Here is a 23,984-nt window from a genome sequence, read left to right as displayed (position 1 = left end):
GAACCATTGTCTTTTACTTTCTGTTGGTAAAACTGCCTCTGCAGTCACAGTCACGATCAAAATACTGAGTATGCACATCCAAAACTATTATTGATAGTTGTGTGTCACAAGGTGAAAGTTTGTTTTTCTTACAAATCATTTATGAAACTGTACCTGACATATGTAGTCAAACATTGACAGTCGGCTTTCGTTACATTGAAGGTACAGATGGAAACTATGAAAACAAAATGATGGTGCTCTTCAGTTTGCAACAAAACTTCAAACTTCTATAAGTCAGACTGCCCCTCTGCTGCCATTTGTCACACAGCTATAAAATGTAATGAAATATTGACAAGAAGGTTCAGTCTCTACTGCCATACCACCAAAATCTGTCTCCGACATTGTGGGTTAACATAATAAAATGAGAGGCATTACTTTCAGAGTGGTCCTCATATACCCATTTCAGGATACAGAAGTCATTCATCAGCAGAAATCTGACCTCTAGAATGAGTGGGGCACCCCAAAACGTTCTTTTATTCAGTTTACCTCTTTGATTTGCAGTTCATCTCTTAGATAAATTTATAAAGTTAGACTGCTGCAAATTACATTATTTTCAGAATATGTATGTGAGCAACTGTCAGTACTACTGAAGAAAAAGATATGGGATGGAGGAGAGTGATTGGATTACTTTCACTTCTTTTCCATTCAGCATAACACATTCTTTGAGTTCAATGATCGTTTGGAAGCTATCCTGGACAAAGCATACATCTACAGGTATGTGCTTATTAAATCCTTATAATATGCAAACCCAGGCACAGAACACCTTCTGTTTGATTTCATAAGTTGCCAGTGAAGTACAGGATGGAATTTGGTACATCTTTAACAGTTCCATTTAAGATTTAAAAAAAAAAAAAATCTTTTAATCTTTATTGTAATCATTCAAATAATAAATGTAAAGCTTCATTCACATAGGGAATCCTGTCCATCTCAACTGGCCTGCTCGAGTACAGAGGCTATTTTCAGGTGAGATGTTCACCACTCTGAGGCTCCTGTCAAAATTTAACTTGTTTGAAAAATCTGACAGAAGTTTCTTTGGCTAAGGAGCTAAAGAATGGCATCGTAAGGTTTCTAATAGCAGTGTCAAATCCTCAGTAGTTGTTTATTTGAAATTAATAGTCATGAGCTTGAGCCTATGTCAAAATTTTTCTTCAAATATGCTCTACCCATGAACTTGGAAGTTTGATCCTTCACTACAATCTTCGAAGGAGAATCAGTTCAGTACAGATCTCAAACAGTGATTATAATTCTTGTCTATTGTTCTCAGCTTCTGCATTTCCCAGAATTTTGGTTCCAATTCAGGCAACTCATGGACATGGATATGGCAATTTTCACAGCTGCCTCAGCAGTCAGTGTTGCTAGAACTCAACTCGTCTACTCTTTCACTAATCCTATCAGCTAATAATAGTGTCACCAGTCCTAGATTATCCTGTGTGATTCTTTCATCAACAGATTTCTTTGTCTCAGGCATCACAGAATCACAGAATCACAGAATCACCCGGGTTGGAAGGGACCCCAAGGATCATGTAGTTCCAACCCCCCTGCCTAGCAGGGCCACCAAACATACACATTCAGATCAGGTTGCCCAGGCATGGGACAGGTTGTGCTCCTTTGTGCTTCTGCAGCATGAATACTATCTTATTAAAATAAAGACTAACATCTTATTTTATTCCAGAAATTATTATGCTTGTAGACTTGATATTCATACATTGCAAATGAGATATTTTGTGTAATGTAGAAAATCAAAAAGGAAGTTGAAAAATTCTTTTCACAAACTCACTAGTTTGAGTTTGTAGGAATAGAGCTAGCAAAATTTAATACATCTTATCTACCTATGATGTTGGATTTGGTACTTGCCCAGAGAAATACAATATGCATAGTATGAAGGGCTTCCAGAATCTTTGTTAAGGCCTCAGTTCACCTGCCTAGGTTCAAACCTGTGCACTAGATCCAGCATGGTCAGTACTGTAATATTGGTAGATTATGTCAGCTATCTTCTGTTCTTAACAGCTTACAGTCCTACGCAGAGCTGTCCTGGAATCACACCAACATTTAAACAGAGAAATGGCACTCACCTGCTGGCATCCTAAAGAAGAGTGCACATAGGCAGATTGCTCAGTGGCATGGGGATGCAAAGGAGGGTGTGCAATGGCAAAAGAAGAACAGGCAAAGGAGAGCATTCTACTGAAGAAACCACAAAAATAGGATCTCCTTTTAACTTTATGGACCTAATTCAACCAGACTTCATTAAATTTTCATTTAACCACACTCTCAGTTACTGTACACTCAAACTGTACTGCCTTTAGCTTTAGTAGATAGTGTCAATACAGAGCAGTCTGAGTGTTTAAGCAAGTCCTGTACTTTTCCTTCTGTTTATCCCTTGGATACATGAATGTTTGACTGGAAAGCTAAGTCCTGGAGATCTTCCTTTTGATCTCCATGCACTGAACAGAGGATACACAATGAGATCATTACTGTATTAAATAGAAAGCCACTCAGTGCTAAGTAGTTCATCACTGGTGTTATTTGAAGAACCATCCATAAGCATAAGAACTGGGATTAGGAATGATATAATGCCTGCTGTAGCTACTAAATCATACCATTCAGCAGATCTGTTGTAGGCTTCCTAGTAAAGCTCTTGTAAAACATTTCATTTCTGACCTCAGATATTTCTGGGCTCCGGTTCACAGATTTGGAGCCTATCTTGAATAGGATTTGGCAAACAGAGACATTTGTACCCTCCAGCCTCATTAATATAGTTTCATAGCCAGTTAAAGACGTGGATTATGAAATTCTGAGGAAACCATAATTTAAAAATGATCCCGTGTCAAACATTCTAGGAAATATATCATTTGACCTTGGACAAACATGAGAGACAGGATTTTTTGCTTGCAATTTTTTCACAGAGTAAATATAGTTGGGGAGCTACTTAGTGGATGCTTAGTATATACTGTGTTTACACAAGAAAAAAAAAAGAGGTCCCATATTAAAAGGAGGAAAAAAAACTACTAGTTTTTTTAATAGGAATTCAGTCATCTGTAATTTGGAATCTGTTGACTTTTATAGGGTCATTCGAACCACTGGATACTTGCTGTTTATCTTGCACATTAATGCATGCTTGTATTATTGGGCTTCAGACTATGAAGGACTTGGCAGTACTAGATGGGTGTACGATGGACAAGGAAATATGTACGTACTTTTCTCTTGCAAGCATTTTCCCTGATTTTGCTCCTTCCTGTGTCCCCTCCCTTCCCCATGACATTGCATGCAGGGTATATGTTGCTTTACAAGTGCATAGGTAGCTAAGTTTTAGCACCATGTCTACTGAAGAGCAGCTTTCACTACTAACACATATTTGGAGGGCAGGTGCAATGAATAATTGGTTTACTATTTTCAGCTTTTATAGGTTTATGAGTCAGTACTAAGCACTAACTTAATTAAACATTTAGAAAGCTACAAGAACCATAAATTTAAGTTACTGATTGCCTGCGCCCGTGGGAACTGTTAAAAGGATGGCAGAACAATACCTCAAGGAAATTGGAGGCACAGATTTTTTTTCTGCCACACAGCATTGTGTCATTAAAATGCAACATTTTATTTTTGCTAAACACCATCATGACTGTTCTGAAAGAAATTCTACTGGATTTCTTTAATCTTTGGAGAAGGGCGTGCTTAACCATGTGGCAAGGGGTGTCCCCAGTGGGAAGGAGTGGGTGTTGACACTTGACACATTTTTCAGTAACTCCTTGTGACAGCACAAGGCTGGACGCCAGATAAGGGGCACTCATTAAAATGATGGAAAGGAAGCAAAATTAAAATAAGCAAATTCCTAACATATTCTGAGTATAGTTATATAAAATCATATACAGAAAATTCCTATGTATGAAATAATTTACATTTCTTTCACAGACCATAAAATAGTTAAAGACACTGAGGCTCAATTTGTTCATTAATTACATTATTTGCAAAACCACATATAATGTACTGTTGATGACATAAATTACCCGTAAAACAACTTTTCACGCTTCTCCGTTAATAGCTTGGAGACATGCTCTTATTGCTTTAAGTTTTTTTATACTTCTCAACTGTGATGTGAAGTCACTGTTTTGAAGGGTAAGAAAAATAGCCTTTGGAGTAAAACATATTTCGTGTAAAGTAGCATTGATTTTTTTATAATTAGGGTTTCCTCTTAAAAAAAAAAAAAAAAAAAAAAAAAAAGACATCTGAAGTTTTCACATACAACTAAAATACACAGCTTGAACACGGTCACCAGATGAAAGCTAGCAGAACCATTGCTAGTTGCAGGAACATTGCAGGTTGCTCAGGGGAACAACTTATGTAAGTAAAGTTACACAGGTATTTATTCACGTGATCAAGTATTCTGGATATCTCACAAGAAAAATGTATATTGAAGTTCTTTCACAGCTTTTTCAGTTAATGTCATTCTTGGGAATACTTGCCTCCTAATTAAAAATCAAGATAACTACGACTAAGCAACCTGAAGGCTCTCAAAGTAGAGAGCTTACTCAGTCTTTAAGCTTTTAATGCTTTTTCACAACAGCCTAGAAAATAGAAAATTCTTATCTTTCACAGTAAAAATATTCTACTTTCTACATTCTACATTCATGTGAAAAATTGGTAGAAATTATTTGCTAGCTCGACCACAGACAAAGCAATTGTGCACAGAGGCAATGGTCAAGTTTTAGCATTTTGTGGTATGTTTTCCATGAGAAGACAGAAACACTTTTCATATGATGTTACATGGAAATCACATGGGATTTAGGGTAGAATTTATTATATTTATGTATTATATTTACAATAATAATAGATTAGTAATTTAAGTCTTTAAACTGAGATGATGAAATAAAATACAGGAGTATATATTCCCATACATTTCAGTAACCCATTAATCTACCTCATCCTCACTGGTGATGAATGTATACAATTAGTCTTTAACATCAATTTAATTCATGCTGTATTATAAAATCCCAAGTATGTTGAAACCCAAGCTTTACTCCCACTGCAACAAACCCAAATCAGACACTCAAGATGTTCCCTGCATTAAAACTGCATTTGATGAACTTCCTGTAATTAGGCAACAGACTTCAGTCCTTCCTAACGCAAGTGAATATCATCACAGATGCAGCACCATGATGCAGAGTTTATGTGAAGAGAGCAACAGGATATTGAAAAGGTCCCTTAATTATAGATAAGTGAACAATTTGAACCACATGTGTTTATTTTCAGTCTAGTTCAGCTATGTAAGAGATTTGTTTAATTCCTTGGGAAAATGAACAAATTCTCTAGCAAGTGAGTCAAAGCAGGAACCTAATGTCATTGTTCTGAATTGACCCCCAGGCATATCTGTCTCCCTTGCCATTGCCTCTAAGGAAAATTAAACCCAGGGAGCTAAAATTCTCATGCAACCTCATCTATTCAACATGAAAATTAGGCATAAATCATTTCACTTTGCTTATAATATATCTCTTGTGCCATTTGCAAGTCATCCATGAGTGGAATGCAAAATTCCCCAGCATGTACACTAATCAAAACATCCATTTGCATATTAATAATGTTTCTCTATAGATTGATGCCTTCCAGCTCTGAGGCAACTTAGCAGGTATCTGGAAATCACAGAATACAGAATCATAGGATGATCCAGGTTGAAGACGACCACAACGATCATCCAGTTTCAACCCCCTGCTATGTGCAGTGTCGCCAACCACCAGACCAGGCTGCCCAGAGCCACATCCAGCCTGGCCTTAAATGCCTTCAGGGATGGGGCATCCACAACCTCCTTGGGCAACATGTTCCAGTGCCTCCCCACCCTCTGTGTGAAAAACTTCCTGCTAACATGATCACTGTATGTGCCTAGAATGATTCAACTCCTTTGGTTTGCAGTGTTCCCCCAGCATGCAGTAAGACTGCTGTAAAAGATATTGTAAAAGATGCTGCATATGTGCACATCAGCAATAAACCTACAAAAACTCTGAAGGGTCACACTCCTAGTGTTTGCCGTAGAGATCATTTTGTGCCTCTGGAAAAAAATGTGAAAGTCCAGCCCAAGCCTTATAGACGTCAGATCTAATGCTTTCAGACCTGCTGCCTGTAGCTATATTTCCTATAAGCCTTTGTAGTTTACACCTCACTGTCTGAGCTCATCATGCCCACTATTACTCAACAAATAGGTCACCCAGGAAAAAATAGGTACCAAGAAGGACATCATTAGAACACCACCTAATAAAACCTCTATTCTACTTCAAATCTGTCCTTGTTGTAATCAGGGAGGAGCCCTGAAATAATTCCTCACTCAGCTGTGTGAATACCACCTTAAAATCTGACAGCTGTATGAACTAAATTTTCATACATCTATCAGATTAACCAAAACTATGTAAAAATTTCAGCATATTCTAAAATAGACTTTTATGAGGAAGATATTTTCACTGGCATAACATTACAAGGTATCTTAAATGCAGTATTTCTAAACTTTTTCATACCTAGGACTTATTCTAGGAAAAAAAATCTAGAACCTGGATTGCCTGAAGGATAAACATCCTGGCTGTGCTGTGCAAAAGGAAAATCCCCTTCTTGTCTCAGGTTGTTTGCTCTAACAGTAATCATACAGCAGTCAAGTAAGCCGTATGGTAAGCAGTGATGTTTTCCAGACTCTCTAGCTCACTGGAAGCAGAACTGCTGACACCACTGCAGCTGTAGTCTTTTTTTTTGCTGTCATTCCCTAAACAAATCTTGCAGTTTAATTTCTCAGGAAACTTGTTCCCTTCTATTTCAACTGTTCAACAGTTATGTCTGATGAAAAAAAAAAAAAAAACAGTAAAATAAATAGAGAAGATAAAAACCTGTGCCTAAGAAACAGTGAATATCATGTCACTTTGCTAGTAGAAAAATTCCTTCAAAGTAAAATTCCAGAAAAACGCTCTGCATTAATGATGTCCTCAGAAAGAGGTGAGCAGCTGTGCAAAAATCCTGAGAATCTCCAAAGAAGCATAGCTAGGGCTCCTAAATTCTTCCAAGGAGCTGCTTCCATGTCAGATAGAGATGACCAGAATGGAAATTATATCATGGACAAACATGATAGATGTAACAAACCTGGCATTCAAGGTCATTGTGAATGAGAGAGTTGGTTAATTAGCTTCATTTCCTCTATAATTAGCACAGAAGTACTGCAAATTTCTTCCATTTTTATATTTATAGATTCTACCTGTTTCAAGCGCTACAAAATTCATGGCTGTAACGAATGAATATATTAATCTGCCCCATATGACAAATCCCCTCAGACAAGATAGAGACATCATTTTACACCTAAATCTGTAGTTCTTCTAACACAGAGCTGAGGCTTGCTCTTCCTTTTTCTTTGTGCTACAGAACTCAGAGAGAAAGCTGCCTATTACGAATATTTTGCTTGAAGCGTGAATAGGTGATGCTTTTTTTGAGCCTAAGTTAAAATTTTGTATTGGTGTAATTTAGTTCTCCTTTCATCATCTCTAACAAGGAAAAATGACACATACACAATGAATTTTTTGACTTACGGACTCTGAATGGAAACTACCAGTTCTGTCTGTTAAAATCTAAAACACAAAAACTACAGTAGAAGTAATCACCACTACCGCATTTCAGAAATCTGAGAGCAAGAAAAATGTGATTGCAGTGAAAACAATAAAAAAATTGCTTGGTAAATTCTGATGTTTTAGGTGAAATACTTGAAAGCACATTCAAGTAATTTAAAATGGAACATTATTCATTGGAACTAGTTGTTATTGTGAGTTCATTCTCTTCTAATTGCACAAAACTGACCCTCCAATAGTATTATTAGATGGATCATTTAGTAGGGGAGTTCATATTTTAATAAGAAAGGATTTAAAGGAAGAACCACCAAATTAAAATGTACACCTGAAGACTGCAGTCAGATCAGGGGACCTCAAAATCCAGGCATGCATGAGAAGATGCATGATAGATGCATGATACATGATAGTCTCAAAACACTCATCTCATAAACAATTTCTTCTTTCTTTATTTTGGGGAGGAGTAGAGGGGTGGGGGGGAATCCTTTGTTTTGTGTGTGTTGTTTTGATTTTGTTTGCTTTTTTTATTTCAAACTCAATAAATCTCAATAGAGAGAACCTTGATTTTTCAGATACAGTCATCAGTGAAATGATAGGAAATCATACTTTTAATCATTACAAAAGTTGAAATCTAATTGTATAGAGATTTATAAAATCAAATTCTAACGAGTGAACGAGTGTGAGGTTTTGAAAAACATTCCCACAACAGTTGTTTGTTCACTCAGGAAAAAAGGAAACAACAGCACATTCATGGCAATGATCAAAACTAATTAATCCCCAGATGCATACTATGGAGGATGCTACACTACTAATAGTACCATGCTTTAGCATGAAATTTTAAAAAGAGTTATAGAGATGCCAGTTTATTTACATAAAGATTTAGTATGGCTATTCTCATAAAATCTGAATAATTAACTCTGTACAGGTCCTTTTTTTTTTTTTTTTTTAATAAACTTGAATGGAATAGACTCTTGTATGCATGGGGCTCCAAAAAGAAAACTGTAAAAACAGAACAAAAATCTTTGGTCAAAGGACTCACTCTAGGGTACAGGAAGTGAGATAAAGCAAATAAATGAGTACAGTGAAAGTCAATATAACCCACAAGTCACAATACAGTCTTAATGAGTGACCATTGCTTACTGCTATATCTGGCTTCCAGATGAAGAGAATTTTTGAGAAAAACTTGAAGGGTGTTCACATGGTAGCCATGGATAGCTCTTCCCAAGAATGGGGGAAAGTAGTAAAGAAGGCAAGAATATGTTCGCTGGAGAGGTAGAAAGGGTAGTGGAGGGCAGCCACTAGGAGAAGTTAATGCAGAAGCCAATCTTTTGGTGCTGCATTACAGAGAGGTTTGGAGCAGCTGGACTAACATGCAGCTTGCGAGAAGGTGTAGCTTCTATTTGACATGACACTGGAGGTAGAGACAAAAAAAGACCACTCAGAAGCAACGTGAATAAGGGGACAGAAAAATTAGGTGACTGCATTTCATTTGTCATACACAACATAACGCTTCTCACTGCCATCATCAAATGAAACCACAGAAGACACTTTCAAGACGTGCATGCATCTAGTCTGCTACTCATAAAATCTGTCAAGTCTTTACACCAAGTCTTCTTGAAGTCTGCCTACTCCTTGGCATCTTCACTGGTCAAATTCTAATGCAGTTATTTCTACACAGGTAGTTTCACCTGTAGAAGTCTTCTGCATTGTTCCACAAAGTGGGTGGAGAATGTGAAACAACTGATGCATTCTCTGTATATTGCATTTTGTTGTCAGTGAGAATATTCTGTTCAGTGTGATTTACATAACTGTATCAACTAAAATTATAACTGTTCATAAAAAATGTTGAAGGTTTTTGGATTGAAAGGCATCACTGAAATGGCCAACCCAGGCATGTATATATTTAGCTTCAATCTGCAGTGCAAACCTGCAGTGGATAACAAAATCTCTGTCTGTATCCACAGGTACCTGAGGTGTTACTACTGGGCAGTTCGTACTTTAATCACCATCGGTGGCCTTCCAGAGCCACAAACATTGTTTGAGATAGTTTTTCAACTGCTGAATTTTTTCTTGGGTGTCTTCGTTTTCTCCAGCTTAATTGGTCAGGTACATCAAAAATCCAATAACTATATACGTTCAGAGTACTGCAATGTAAAGATAATACATCCAATTTTGTTCTATTTTTTTTCCAGGAAAAACTTCAGCTTCATTATGAATGTCCCCCTTTTTACTATCATCCATACTAATTCTTCTGATCACTGCATGTGTTTACTGATTTCTCAGTTTTGTAACTTTTTGCTCACAAGCTGACCTAAAGCTGTTAATGGAAATGTCAGAATTTCTGTCAGACTAGAATTGTGCTCTCTTCCAGAAGACACAAAATATTTGTTAACCAGAAAACTGAATATTTATTTTGGCTTTCATTTACCAGGAGGGAAAGAAAAAGCCCATAGCAAAACAAATTAGTTATACTTTTAAAACAAGCATAATCCAGCATGAATGATATCCAGTATGGAACTGTTAAAATTGAACTTTAAATCCATAGGTTTTAAAATACCTTGCCTCCAGAAAAACGAATGGTGAGACTCCTATGTCAAACTATATTGGATTTCTGTACAAATCATTCCAGATCTTGTGATTCATACATGTCTACTATTGGGAGAATTAAGAGGAAAAGATAAAGATGAAAACTGGTACAATTTATTGGCTTAAATTTCAGAGTTTACAAGGGTGTAAGTCTATATTTTGCTAATTTGACATAACTGTCAAAGTAGATTTGCTTCTGGCAACCAGTGTAGTTAACTGCGGAATCAAAACTTACTATAAAAACAGCTTCATTTTAGTTCGTTGCAATTCCTGTTTATAAAAAGATCTTAAACTATTCCTGTTTAATGCACTTCTTTAAGACTGTTATTTCTTTTGTGATGAATTTTATTTCTGTAATCAGGAGCAGAACTTACCCCAGCAGCACACTGGGCCACTGCAGTATTAAGCCATTCTGCAAAATAAATGATATTTTTGTTGGAATGTCAAATCATGTTCCTGCACAAAAACGTTCAAGATCAACTTATGGCCCAAAGTGGATTTTTAAGACTGATCGAGATTCAGTTAACAATTTAAAACTGGCAGGATATTAGTTCTCTTGGTGCCAGCCAAAGTTATTACAGAAGTTTGGCCCAGTTTTTAGGGACAGGACAGGGGGGAATGGCTTTAAAATTTGATGTTAGATTTTAGGAAGAAATTTTTCACTCAAAGGGTGGTGAGTGCTGGCACAGGCTGCCCAGAGAAGCTGTGGATATCTCATCCCTGGAGGCACTCAAGGCTAAATTGGATGGGGCCTTGGGCAGCCTGATCTGCTGGGTGGCAGCCCTGCCCATGGCAGGGGGTTGGAACTGCTGATCTTTAAGGTCTCCTTCAAATTAATTTTATGACTCTGTGGTACAATGTCATTCATTTCTGGCTTGTGTGGCACAACAAATGCAGAATAGCCTTATTACAGGTATTTAAGAAAACACTATCTGTATTTTTCATTCAATTCTAGAAATAAAAGAAGAATAAGCAGAAAAACACAAATGAGTTATTTAAAAATTACAATGCAGTCTGTTTCTTTCACAATTAGCTTATGTCTTTGATGTTTTTGAAAAAGCAGATGAAGCAACTCTATAAAACATAGAACTGAATGCATAATTAATCAGGAATTTTGTAAACAAATGTTTTACTCCTTTTTTATGTTGTTGACAAGATACTCAAATGAAGACTGTTTGTTGAAATGTGCAGTAACATAACTGATGTTTGCAGATGAGAGATGTAATTGGAGCAGCTACAGCAGGACAGAACTACTACCGTTCCTGTATGGATAACACCGTCTCCTATATGAACACATACTCAATTCCAAAACTAGTTCAAAATCGTGTTCGAACCTGGTATGAATACACATGGGACTCTCAGGGAATGCTGGGTAAGGCTTTCCAATTCCATTGACGTTCCAGCTTGAAGTGAGTGATCTCTGCAGATATGCTTATAAGGTGAAATGTACATTTCTTCTTTACTGAATTTCATGGGAGAGGGTGAGAGGAGGATATTCAGTTTCCTTCAGAAAAGCAAAAAACTCCAAAGTAATATGACACTACGTCACAAATTTTATTAATTTACATAATACTCCAGTTATATCTTTGGACAGCACACATAATACAAAAGAAAGTAAAGGCATATTAGCCATCTTCCTCATTTGAACTCAGGAATGCACTAATTACTTCACAAACCACTTGACTTCTGTGAAGTTATATTTCTATACAATGCTCATTTTTACAGACATCCTTTCTTTCCTTTATATCTGCATATTTTCCATCTAACAATGATTTGTTGTTTTTTGTTTTCTTTTTCAGATGAATCAGAATTACTGGAGCAGATGCCAACCAAAATGCAATTAGCCATTGCAATTGATGTGAACTTTGCCATTGTCAATAAAGTTGACCTATTCAAAGCAAGTTCTTTAACAAAAGACTGCAGTAATGTGTAGTACTTGTAGGCTGGAAACCTTGTTTTTTTGTATCTTGCTACATAAAATAACATGTTTGCTAATACTCAAGGCAAACTAAGTCTATTATATACCTAAGTCAGTGGAGACAGGACAGGAAAAAGCCAAGGGATGACTTTGGTTTTGTGTGTGTGTGTCAAATCAGAGATAAAAAAGAGCAAATGAGGTTAAGAAACAGTCTTGTCATATTGACCCGTTAAAGCTGATGTTACGGTCAGAGCCTAAGTGATTGCAGAACATTGCTAACCACGGCCAGATACAGAAGAATATGATTTTTGGTACAGTTCACCTTGCTGTCTACTGCTTAGCCCTGCCTGAGAGGTCACCAATATTACCTGTTCTGAGAACATAACTTCAATGTAGTGAAAGCTGTATTTCAGAAACATTTTGTTCAAAGAACTTCCTCATTGTTATCATGATAGGTTTCCTGAGAGACTGCTTTAAAGCAGTACTTAACATTGGATTTGTGATACAAAAAGTGGAAAGACATTGCATTTTTAGAAGTAATCTTGAAATACATTAAGCTTAACAGGTTTGTTTTTTTTAGGGCAATTGCAAGAAATCATGATATCTCTGTTTAAACATTAAATAGTAGAACTGTTTCTGCGATATTTTCTAAAGACATGGCATTCACAGATTCGTACCAACATTTTACATGATCTGCTTTTTTTTTCTGGATCAGAATTAAAAAAATATATAAATATATCCCTAAAAGATCTACTACCCACAGCAAATAACACTGTGTTTCCACAGCAGTCAAACTTAGATGTACAGAAGCTTACTGCATTAAAAAAAATAAATAAAATAAAAAATTAGAGATATTCAACCCAAAGAGAACTGTGTTAGCATCTGAAATGAAAGTACTTTTGTCTCCTTTATGAGCTGGTCCTTGCCATGTTTTCCTTTTACCTGCCTCTTACAAAACCCTGGAGCATACATGCACTACTTTGCTATCCAGTGTAAGCACTAATAATCACTTGTGTTCTTGAATCAATACAGCATAATTCTTTTGACAGGGGTGTGATACTCAGATGATATACGACATGCTGCTAAGGCTGAAATCCATTGTGTATTTACCTGGTGATTTTGTCTGCAAAAAGGTGAGCTCTGTGGTGTAGTAATGCATAATAATATGTATTTTTGAAAACTGAGTTCAGATAAAGGTCAAAAGTAGCCTTCAAATAAAATTAATTCTGAGTGAAGTAGATAATATAAAAATAATTAAGATTCTGTGTATAATAACAAATTTGCTCTCAAGTTTCAACCTAGAACAAGACAATATGGATTTTATTATTATCTAACAAATTATAGTAGCATGGGAAAGTACTTACTGTAAATATGACTTATCTGGTGACACTTCATGAAGTTGATATTTAAAATGGAGCAAGCTCAATTTTTGTACAGTTATATATACAAACTTAGCCTACAGATCTCAGTCCGTGATGCTTTGCATGTGCTTCATTTGCATATTACAAACTCTGAAGCTGAATTCCCAAGAATGTAGAAAATACAGTGCATCCCATACTGCTCCCTACGGCAGGACATTGCTCTGTATTCACTCCGTGCCATCTCCAAACTGTGAGCCGAATGCTGTTACATTGTCCCTTAGGATTTTAGATCATACATGGCCTTACATAACAAAGGTAGACGGCTCATCTTCCGACCAAGTGATCCCAAGTCTGTTTGGTCCAACAACCATAGAATCAGTAGGTAATCCTACTGATACTGTAACTTGTAGTAGGGAATAAAATCCTGTTGGAACTTGAGAGCTGGGAGCACCTCCTATGTGGGTGCACATTGTCCTCATCACACTTCACCTAGGAGGCTCTGACAGGTTTGCAGAAGCAGATTATGAGATAGAAGTATAAGCCATACGTTTTCAATTCTGGTGGTGTTGCTGCTGCATTTTCACTTTTAAATTGAAATTGCTGCTTTACTCCAGTAACATAAGCAGAAAAATAATTATTTTCCTGTCACTGAGATACAAAGAGTACTGTTATAATCATGTTTACTCCAGGTTGCCTGCTTTTTATGATGATACTGATGAATCTTAGCAGGTCTTGTGGAAGATAATAGTCAGGCTATAACCCCTTAAACCATCCAGTCATTACACAGAATTTCACAAATTTTAGAACGGCTGTTTATTCTTATTTTCCTTGTAAATTAGTTAAGCGAAGCTTGGAAGTAACAGAATGAAAACTATGAAGCACAGGCTTTTTTGCACTTCTCTTCATTAAATATGCTGCTGAATTACTTTTGTTTCCACTAGAATAGAAGATGAAAATGACTGATACAATCCTGGTTGTTATTAGTCTTCATTTTTTAGGTTGGCCTGGATGGTTTAACTCCTGCTTAAACACTGCCTCACATCAATTAGATACACAAAGTCAGTCCTCACACTTGTGCTCAGTGCTAGGCAAAGTAGCACAAACATTTATTTCTCCGTAATGCTGGTAAAACTGTGCATGAGAAAGGGGAGAGACATTTACACAGATGTTTGTCAGATGATTGTACTTTAAAAAGAAAAACAATAAACAGTGATCATTATGTATGCATTTCTATGTCTAGGGAGAAATTGGCAGAGAGATGTATATCATCAAACAAGGTGAAGTTCAAGTCCTTGGAGGCCCTGATGGCACAAAAGTCCTGGTTACACTACGAGCAGGAGCTGTATTTGGGGAGATCAGGTTGGTCCACCAGTGTTAATAACACTTTCCTCAGAAGTGGTTAAATAATGAATGATTAAATAAATGTTTAGTTTCTTTCTGGTAAGCATGAGAGATTGCACGGAAAAGTTAGAAAGCTGGGTGAGATCAACCAAGAGAATGCTGAGCAGAGATGTACAGATAAGTGAGGGAAAGTCCATGTAAGTGAAACATCAGAGACTAATCTGCCAAGACCTCAGACTTGTAAACAACAAATAATGTATAATCAGTATTCAGAACAAGGTACACAAGGATACATGGATGGATTTCTCCTTCAAGATTTAAAAGGTTGAGCATATCTTCCTATTCCAAAGTCTGCACAAAGGCGGAACCGAATGTATTTTATTGCCTGTATAGATAGACTAGCTGCCCTTACACACTACAGAGTAAAAATGTTAATTTCCAACAAAGGAGGTAACAAATGTAAAATAGCAATACAGATTGATTCATTTATGAGCTGAAGTAGAGATTAAGTTGCTGAAAATCAGCATCTACATTTTCATTTTCATATGTATTTGTTTAAGAGAATACAAAAAAGAAAAGGGCTGACAGACCAGGCTTTTGGGTCTAAGTTTCTCTGGAGGAGAAAACTTTCCTTGAGCAGTTACAAAAGTTTTTTATATTCTCCATGTAGCTGCTTTGCAAAATCCATTAGCTCTTCTTGCCTTGTTCACCAGTTAGACAAGTAAGAGCTAGATTTTAGGTACCGCATTCCCTACTGAGGTCAGACTGAGGGAAAGAAACAAAATACATGTGCTGCTGCATGTGATAAACTGGATTCTTGATTTCTTCCAGCTGCACTCTTGTTACTGTTAATCCTCTTAAAGGTAGCCTTAATCCATCTTTTCAAAAGTGGTAATCAGCTCTGTGTTAGGTTTATATTTATCTTCTGCTGCATCTCCTGTTGTGGTAGTGGAAACTTTCCCAGCCTTCTCAGAGCTGCGCGTGGAGAACACTTGATATACCCCATAAATACAGACCTTCCTCGTTGAGTTGGAAAGTGAGGCTATATCAGATAAGGGCAAGAAGGTTATTTTAAAAGTGTTTCTCTGTGTGACAATACAATACAAGAGCAAAGCTTCAAAATAAAATGGCGTGTTGTGTGCTATGCAGAAAGTCTCAGAACACAGTGATTTTCAGGTAGGAACAGGTACTGAAAAGGCAAAAGAAAAGCTTCAGCATCCCAGAGATATAATACATACACAGTTTTCAATTATTTATTAGTTCTGCACTTGGAGCAAGGACATTTGTTTTCAAACTGAGGAATGTTCATGACTGATTTGAAAACAAGGAAAGGATTTTCAATGTTTTGATCTAACAAAAGTGGGGACTTATTTCCAGATGAGATCCACACAGCTGCCTTTAAAGATTCATTTCCCAGTATGTTTTACTCTTCACACAGTTGCCAGGATGGCCAGCAAAGCCCTCAGCAATGCTTTAAACCTATGCTTGTCGTCTTGTTTTATTCATCATTGACCTACTGTGTTGGTGGAGACAGCATACTGCTACAGACCCTGTTACTTTGCATATAAATGACAGGCAATGGATAAACCTAAGGGGAAAACACATAGCAACTGGCAGAAATCTCTGAAATTGAAAAGCAAAGACATGAAGCACTAAGTATACCAGCAGAAATTTATCCTTTTCCTTGTGGCAGTATGTTAGAAAATAATGAGTTTATACAGTGCCCTTCTGTACAAGCTCTGTCAAGGTCTTCTGAGTACTGTACAGCACAGGAAAATGAAAAAGAAAAGGCCTTTAATGAATGAAATATTGCTTTATTTAGCACATCCAAGTTTTCTCCTGAGCATTCATATTGTAGTAAGCACCTGGTATTGAACTGTCATAATTTCCACCTGATTTTTTGAATCAAGATTTGTGTAGAGAATCGTGTCAGCTTCATTCTGAGTGGTTTAATCATATGAATTATAAGATACTAGCTATTTAATCTCACGGTTCGAAATGCTTATAAATCATGCTTTTAAAGTCTCTATGGGCAAAGGAGTTGAAGACAACAAAGAATGTTCATTCATTTCAAAAATATTTCCTGAATTATAATAGAAGGCCAATGCAAGACTGATGTTCAACCCAGTCCTTTGCCAATCCTGTTTTAAAAATTATTGCAGATATAGATTAAGCAATAGGAGCTGCCTTCCAATGAACATCTTACCCTCATTACTACTTTCCTGTACTGATAATGTCATCTTAGGAAAGAAAAATAATCTCAGAAATAGGGGCAAAAAAAAAGCTGCCATAATGAAAGCCTGTCTGCACAGACAACTGAGAAAGGAAGAAATTCAAGAGGGGGAAACTACAACACAACACTTCATTAACCCAGAGAACTGTACACATCAAGCTAGCTGTCCTAAATCATCCACTTATTATTACCTCACTGGAACAATTTCCCATCAGAAAATGGAAATTCTGGAAAAATAGCAGCATTTTTGGCAGGAAGATTTCTAAGTGTTTGGCTTTGTTTTTAGCCTTTCAGTGATGTTCTAACTTTAACTTCCCTTTAAAAACTCAAAAACTAAAGGGAATATTTGTGAAAGACTGAGTTTCTACTTTGGCCCAGCAGCAGTAGCTGCTGCTTTTCAGTGAACTCTGACATTTCAGGTCTGACATTCGGCTCAGACACGAGATCCAGACTCCTTCCTGATTTAGCAGCTCTTTCCAGATGTACAGATATGCCCAGCTGAAGAGCTACCACACTGCACATTCAGTTGATATGCACATCATTCCCTGGATCAGTTTGCTAATTTCAATGAACGGCTGCTTCCTACTGTGCTCAGCTATAAAAAAGAAATAGATATGCTAAGTCATTGCTTTGACAACTTCATACCTCCAGATTTAAATTGCTATCATAAGAATTCAGAAGTTATCATCTCATATAAGTATAAAATCATTTCAGGCTAACTGCAGTAAAAACCATAAGGTAAAAAGGCAATTTTCCTTATTACTGTAGATGTTATAGCGTCAAGAACAACTGTAGGGACAATGCCAATTATTTGTAAATATTTAGTCTACCACACAACTTTTAGCAGAATGGCCAAAACAGAGTCCATAATGCTGTTTTAGTCAAAGAGGATTCTGTTTGAGCAATGACTGCCTCCCTCATAAAATTCCCCTCACGTCATCACCGTAAGAAAAGAGCTGTTCTCTTTAGTCCTATCTGCCTCAACAAAATGAGCTTGTTATTAGGAAAGCCTGAAAATGATTGTACAATTACTTGTTGAGAAGTGATTTATCAGAAGTCAAAAACTGTTTGCAATTTTCTTCAACTGCTTTTCTTATTTTGCAAATACTTTTCTGCCTGGAAACTGTACAGGATTGTAAAAGAATAATATGCTGCATTTTATACTTGACTTCATAGGTTGATTCTTATCTTGAATAGCAGCAAAACTTTATGTCTGTGTAAAAATAGCCTCATACACAGAATTCAGAGGTCTTGTGATCCTTTATAAATCAATAATATTATCAGTAGAATCTAATGCTTATAAATACTATATGTATATCCTTAATACTAAAAAGTAGCATGGGTATATCCTGATCAGTATTGATGATAAGTACAAACTCATTTCTGATAGGGTCAAGACTATCCTTTATCAATAACTTTTAAATTTAGGTATTATAAAATATTCTTTTATGCAGTAACACACTGTGAAACATTTTAGGGAAAAATCTCTACGATGAATCTCCTCAAATAGTGATAAAGCAATTTTACTACTAAGAGTAAAATGCAGCTTCTATTGCTTAACATCAAACATTAATCATAGAATCCTTAGAGTTGGAAGGGACTTCTGAAGGCCATCTAGTTCAACCCCCCTGCACTGAAGAGGGACTCCACAGCTAGATTTGTAGTATGTTCAATGCTGTGAATTAACTCTTTTCATTTCATTTTCTTCATTCAAAATGGACAATTTAATTTTTATGTAGATATCCTTCCTATGTCTAACCCCTGCTAAATAAGCTGGTCTTACACTTTACTTTCTAAACAAAATAGCCTTCAGTCTCTGACAGACACATTTGTAACTGTCAGCTTGAAAGGTCTTCCAAATCCATATTCTTAAACTTGCCAACATCCAAATGTGAGACATGAGAAAACCAAAACCCTACTCAAGTTATTCACTCAGGAAAACTACAATTCTTGGAGTCATTTATCCATTGTAAATATGCCTTCAATTATAATGTTCTCATGCTGCTCTCCCTATTGTATTAAATCATTTTCAACAATAAAAATGAGGAAATGCCAAGTTCACACAAGGACTAAAACAGATGCAGTCCTTGCTGTGGAGTCTCTTGGGAGAAACGTGTCCAGAGAAGGACAACAAAGCTGTGAAGAGTCTAGAGCACAAGTCCCACAGGAGTGGCTGAGGGATTGTTCAGTCTGGAGAAGTGGAGGCTCAGGGGAGACCTTATCACCTTCTACAACTGCCTGAAAGGAGGTTGTGGGTAAGGGGGAAAGTTGGCCTTTTGTCCCAGTTAACAGCGACAGGATGAGAGGGAATGGCTTCAAATTGCACCAAGGGAAGTTCTCCTTGAATATTAGGAAATACTTATTCTCCAAAAAAGTAGTAATGCACTAGCAGAGGCTGCTCAGGGAGGTGGTAGAGTCACTATCCCTGGAAGTGTTCAAGAAGTGTGGTGTGGCACTGAGAGATGTGATTAGTGGGCATGGTGGTGATGGGTTGATAGTTGGACTATATGATCTTAGTGGTCTAATCCAACCTCAATGATTCTGCGACACGTGTCTTCTCAGCAAGACTTTCCACAGTCCAGGACCAACAATCCTGACCTGAAGTGACAATATGTCTTCTTCATATAAGAAGATATTTCCAATCACAACTGCAAAGGGACTTCATAGAAATCAGATAGAACACTTGGGTACATTAGTGACCTGCTTTGTTACGTTTTCAGTGGAAAACCAACTTCAGAGGTTCCTCACTAAGTCAAGTAGTGAGGTGAATAACAATGTTTATTTTCATTGCAGCCTATTAGCCGCAGGTGGAGGAAATCGAAGGACTGCCAACGTGGTGGCTCATGGTTTTGCCAACCTTTTCATTCTAGACAAGAAAACACTCAATGAAATCTTGGTGCATTACCCTGACTCAGAAAAACTTCTGATGAAGAAAGCAAAGTATGTCCTAAAAAATTTTTTTAAATCACTGTGTTTAGCTTTTTAATGGATAGTTGTGGCTCCTAGACATATTCCCATTCATTTCTCTGGAGAATAATGTAAACACATTTGTATTTAGAGGTCAGATTTGTCTGCTAGTACATATGGGAAGCCATGCTTTCATGTCAGGAATTCCAATAGTTGTGAGAACGTGGTAAATAGAAGAAAGTCCTGAGTGCAGCTGCACTTCAGGTAACAAAACAAGAGGCACAGATGTGTATCAGGACAAAACTCCTTACGTAGACAAGAAGTCAGAAAATGCAAGACAGATGTGAGTTAAGCTGCAGGTTTTCAAAGATGCAACCAAACACCTGCAATTAGTTCTATAGAGATATGCTTCGATGCACCCACTGGCTTGCACTGAAGCTGATCTAAAGTAACACCTGGTAAGATGAAAGATAAGCACACAGATCTGAAAGGTGTCCATTCTGTGCAAAGAGATTCTGAAACAGGATTTCAAATCAGAACTGCTTCTTGTCCTCCTTTCGCTGGAACGCAGTTTAACCTGGCTTTGACAGGGCAAAATGCTGTCATATTTTGCCGTAAGATTATGAACATGATTGCCTTACTACCTTGTAAAAAATTGAAATGCATGAATAAGACCAATAGCACACACTTTTGGCTTTCAGACTCAGTGAGGGACCCCTAAACAGGCTGATGCGATGCCCATGGCATCAAGCAAGGTAAAGGTAGGTGCACAGATCTTGCCCATCTGCTAAGTGTTTTCACATCTGCGGTCTTCAGAGATTAGACTTCAATACAAACAGGTAGAAAGACAGAACAAGCTCACTGACTGATCATCCCCCACAATTATCCTTCCTGACTTCCAGCTTGTTTCTAAACAGTGGTACAATCATCATTACTTCTTATTTCTGTTTCTATGCCCTGCACTATCTTCTCCTGCTTCCTTGCCCACTGTAATCATATCCTGCTAAATCACTGCACTCTGCTTTCTCCGTGCAACTTCTCTCAATGGTAGGAGTTTAATAATTACCCATCCTTCATATCTACATCCCCATGTGGGCCCAAAGTCCTCTCTAGATATCAATCTTAAGAAGGTTTTGTAATTTAAAAAATGCGCAATTTAAAAACCTGTGCAATTAAAAAATTATGTAGTGCCTTTCTTGTACTGGAGGCCATGCATTCTGCTCACCTGTCTGAGTATTTACTAAGTCTGTGTATGCTCTGTGCATCATCAGCCATGTCTCCAGAAAAACTAGGCACCAACAGAAGGCTTGTGTTATTTTGACAGAGATTTGCAGTTCAAATTTGGAATCAAACTATCAGTGTTCCCAAAGTTACAAAGTATGAATTTCTACCATCATCATTCATTCTCACTTCCTCCAATTATGGTTGCCAACCAGCACAGCTACTGAAAGATGTGAAAATCTAGTAATTTTCATATACTCGGGGTAATTTACTGAAGAAGACCAAAATATGTACCACCACCTGATACGACTTAGGCTAAAAGTTTGGTTAACAGTTACTTCCTCGAGAATCAGTTAAACTCCAGAGTAATAAATGCTCTCTGAATTTGTATCCAGACATTCAGCAGAGAGACTTTCTGCCTCTTGTACAAGGCATCCTTCCCCTGCAACTATTTCTCACCTTATAAAACATATCTGCTTTGTAATACTTTAATTCGAGCCTACACCAGTTTAAGCTGTAAGAAATGAGAAAGCAACTCCAAATTAAAACAGTATCCTTCAATTTACTAGATACTACCAAAGCCAATAAAGCCCTCACCCTTACCTGCTTTCCTCCTGCCACTGAATCTAGGATTAAAAAAAATTTCTAGAGAAGTTGTCAGCTGTTCATCCACACATGACATTTTAGTTTTGCCAGAACTTTTCCAGATTTCACTGCACTGCTGTGTGTCCCCATTCCTTCCTGCCTCCAGGGTGTTGCTGAAAGAGAAGGGGAAACCTGCTCCTGGACCACCAGTGCAGCAGCCCCGGGGCTTGGCCAGTCTGTTTGGGCAAAAACAGGAAACTCCAAAACTGTTTAAAGCGATGTTTGGAGCTAAAGGAAAAGGAGGCCTTGCTAAGCTGCTGCAGCTGAAGAGAGAACAAGACATTCAGGTAATGTCACAGATAACAGAACAGATTCTGTCAAGTGCTGGATAGAGAAGTAGGAAATATACTGGGAGGCTTGGGCAAATGGAACAGATGGAAACACAGCTTTAGAGCAACGAGTAGCAAAAACTCCAAGTAGCTGAGATACAGTCATGGTAATTAATCTCTGTAAATTTGGACTGTAGAATTTGGCTCAAATCTTTCTTGGTCTGAACCCTAGGAAAAACAGAGAAAAACAAGAGCAAGGAAAACATAAGCAAACATAAACTCTCAAGAAAAGAAAGGATAAAAGAGACACTAAAAGATACTAAGAGCATCTGATCTTCTAATTTTATACATACAGAAGTGAACACAACTGTCCAAATGCAGTAATCCTATCCAGTTGACTGAAGCATAAAGAGAGCTTTCCAGTTCAAAGTCAGACCTTTGCTAATAAGAAATCTTGAAAACAACATTTCAAGTAGAGACCACACAGCTAGATCTGTTTAAATATGTGATACTGTGCATTTATGAGAAAGCTTACTTCAGTTGATTAAAAAAAATTCCTACCTTATATTCTGTTTAGAGAAACATTCATATTAGTAAGAACCTGTTCAGTTTTAAGTATTTGCCCAGAAGAGGCACAATACTTTTCTGGCTTTTATAGCTACTGTTGGGCCGTGTTTTTACTGTCTTTTAAATGAAATAAAGGACTTTGCTTAAATGAGGGACTACAACAGCAAGACTGAAGCAGAAACTTCACCAAATTTAACGCATATTTGCAAACTTCAGCACAAATAGGCTTGGCCAAGGAAATGAGGCACTGGAGAGTATGTTGAGAATCACAAACACTTTTTCTTTCTATTCCTGCATAAGTGCATAAAGGAAGGTGAGACCTGAGGAAAGGTTTTGTTCACCAAAGCTTGCCTGTTTTGTCCAGCTGTATTAATGAGAAGGAGATACTATCGCTACCCACAAGCTCTTCCTAGTTTTATTGTTTTCTGATCTTGAAATAGTATTTTTCACATAGAAACTGATTTTCAGCAGCTGAATACAAGTTTATATACAAGTTGAATCCTATTAATCTTAGTATCACATGCCATGCTTTACCACTGTATATACAGTGCAGAATTTTTTCCTGAATTTGTTTTGCAACAAATTCATGTTCATGAAAACATTTAACATTTTGGTTATAGGAACATGAAGCTGAAGCGCAGAAGACTGAAAAAGAGGAGAAGAAACCACCAGAGCCTGCAGCCCCATCTGCACCCCCTCCGAAAAAGGAAGAGCCAGAAGCAGACACTAAGCCTAAACCACATGCAGTTATGCACAGAGGAACCACTAATGAGTCTCTGATCATCACTATGTCTCCTTCCCCTAGAGCAGGAGAAGGAGAGATCCTTAAAGTTGAAGCTAAAGAGAAGAAAAACAAATAGATGGTACTTTGGGCCGCGTTTTGTTGAACTCGAAGGGCTCAGTGTGACTTTGCCTTTGGGTACAGAAGATAGAAATAGAGGCTACTCAAGAGAGAATCTACCCCAGCTATTTTTCTTCCCTCCTCTCCTGAGGCAACGGGACAAATTGTACGCTTACATCTTAATCTTGAGTCTGAAGAGAGAACTGCTTGTGTAATAGGAATTAGATATCTGATTGCATTTCAGAACAGCTTGCTTCTTGGTTGATCTATGCTCTCCATTATCTCTTACTCTGCCTTGTTCCTGCTTCTCCTTTTCCCTCTCCTGTTTATTCTCTCTTCCTTATTATTTTTCCTCTTTGTTAGTTTGCTTGTAATTTTCATGTCTGTTCTGCTCTACTTTCTTTTCTGGTTTCCTATAGCTGTCCTGTTCCTTGTTACTTCACTACTATTGCTGAGGTTACTCATGTTTCTGTCAATCC

At 37.3% G+C, this 23,984-nt stretch overlaps 1 protein-coding gene across 1 annotated transcript in view; it reads left to right on the top strand.

Annotated features, from left to right (window-relative positions):
- The window catches only part of CNGB3 (cyclic nucleotide gated channel subunit beta 3), a 64,390-nt gene extending 40,866 nt beyond the window's left edge, over nt 1-23,524 (top strand). The window contains exons 9-18 of the mRNA XM_042869492.1: nt 689-753; nt 3,103-3,225; nt 9,581-9,722; nt 11,415-11,574; nt 12,002-12,099; nt 13,170-13,253; nt 14,722-14,840; nt 19,849-19,995; nt 21,935-22,115; nt 23,285-23,524. Of these exons, the coding sequence (XP_042725426.1) occupies nt 689-753; nt 3,103-3,225; nt 9,581-9,722; nt 11,415-11,574; nt 12,002-12,099; nt 13,170-13,253; nt 14,722-14,840; nt 19,849-19,995; nt 21,935-22,115; nt 23,285-23,524 (1,359 nt within the window). The remainder of the gene's footprint in view (nt 1-688; nt 754-3,102; nt 3,226-9,580; nt 9,723-11,414; nt 11,575-12,001; nt 12,100-13,169; nt 13,254-14,721; nt 14,841-19,848; nt 19,996-21,934; nt 22,116-23,284) is intronic.
- Nucleotides 23,525-23,984: the final 460 nt, after the last annotated feature.

This window comes from Lagopus leucura, unplaced genomic scaffold (assembly GCF_019238085.1).
Source record: "Lagopus leucura isolate 7727_CA_CO unplaced genomic scaffold, USGS_WTPT01 Super-Scaffold_100002, whole genome shotgun sequence".
In the NCBI taxonomy this organism is placed as follows: Eukaryota; Metazoa; Chordata; class Aves; order Galliformes; family Phasianidae; genus Lagopus; species Lagopus leucura.
Note: the sequence above shows the minus strand (reverse complement) of the source record. Positions and strands in the feature narration are given on the sequence as shown.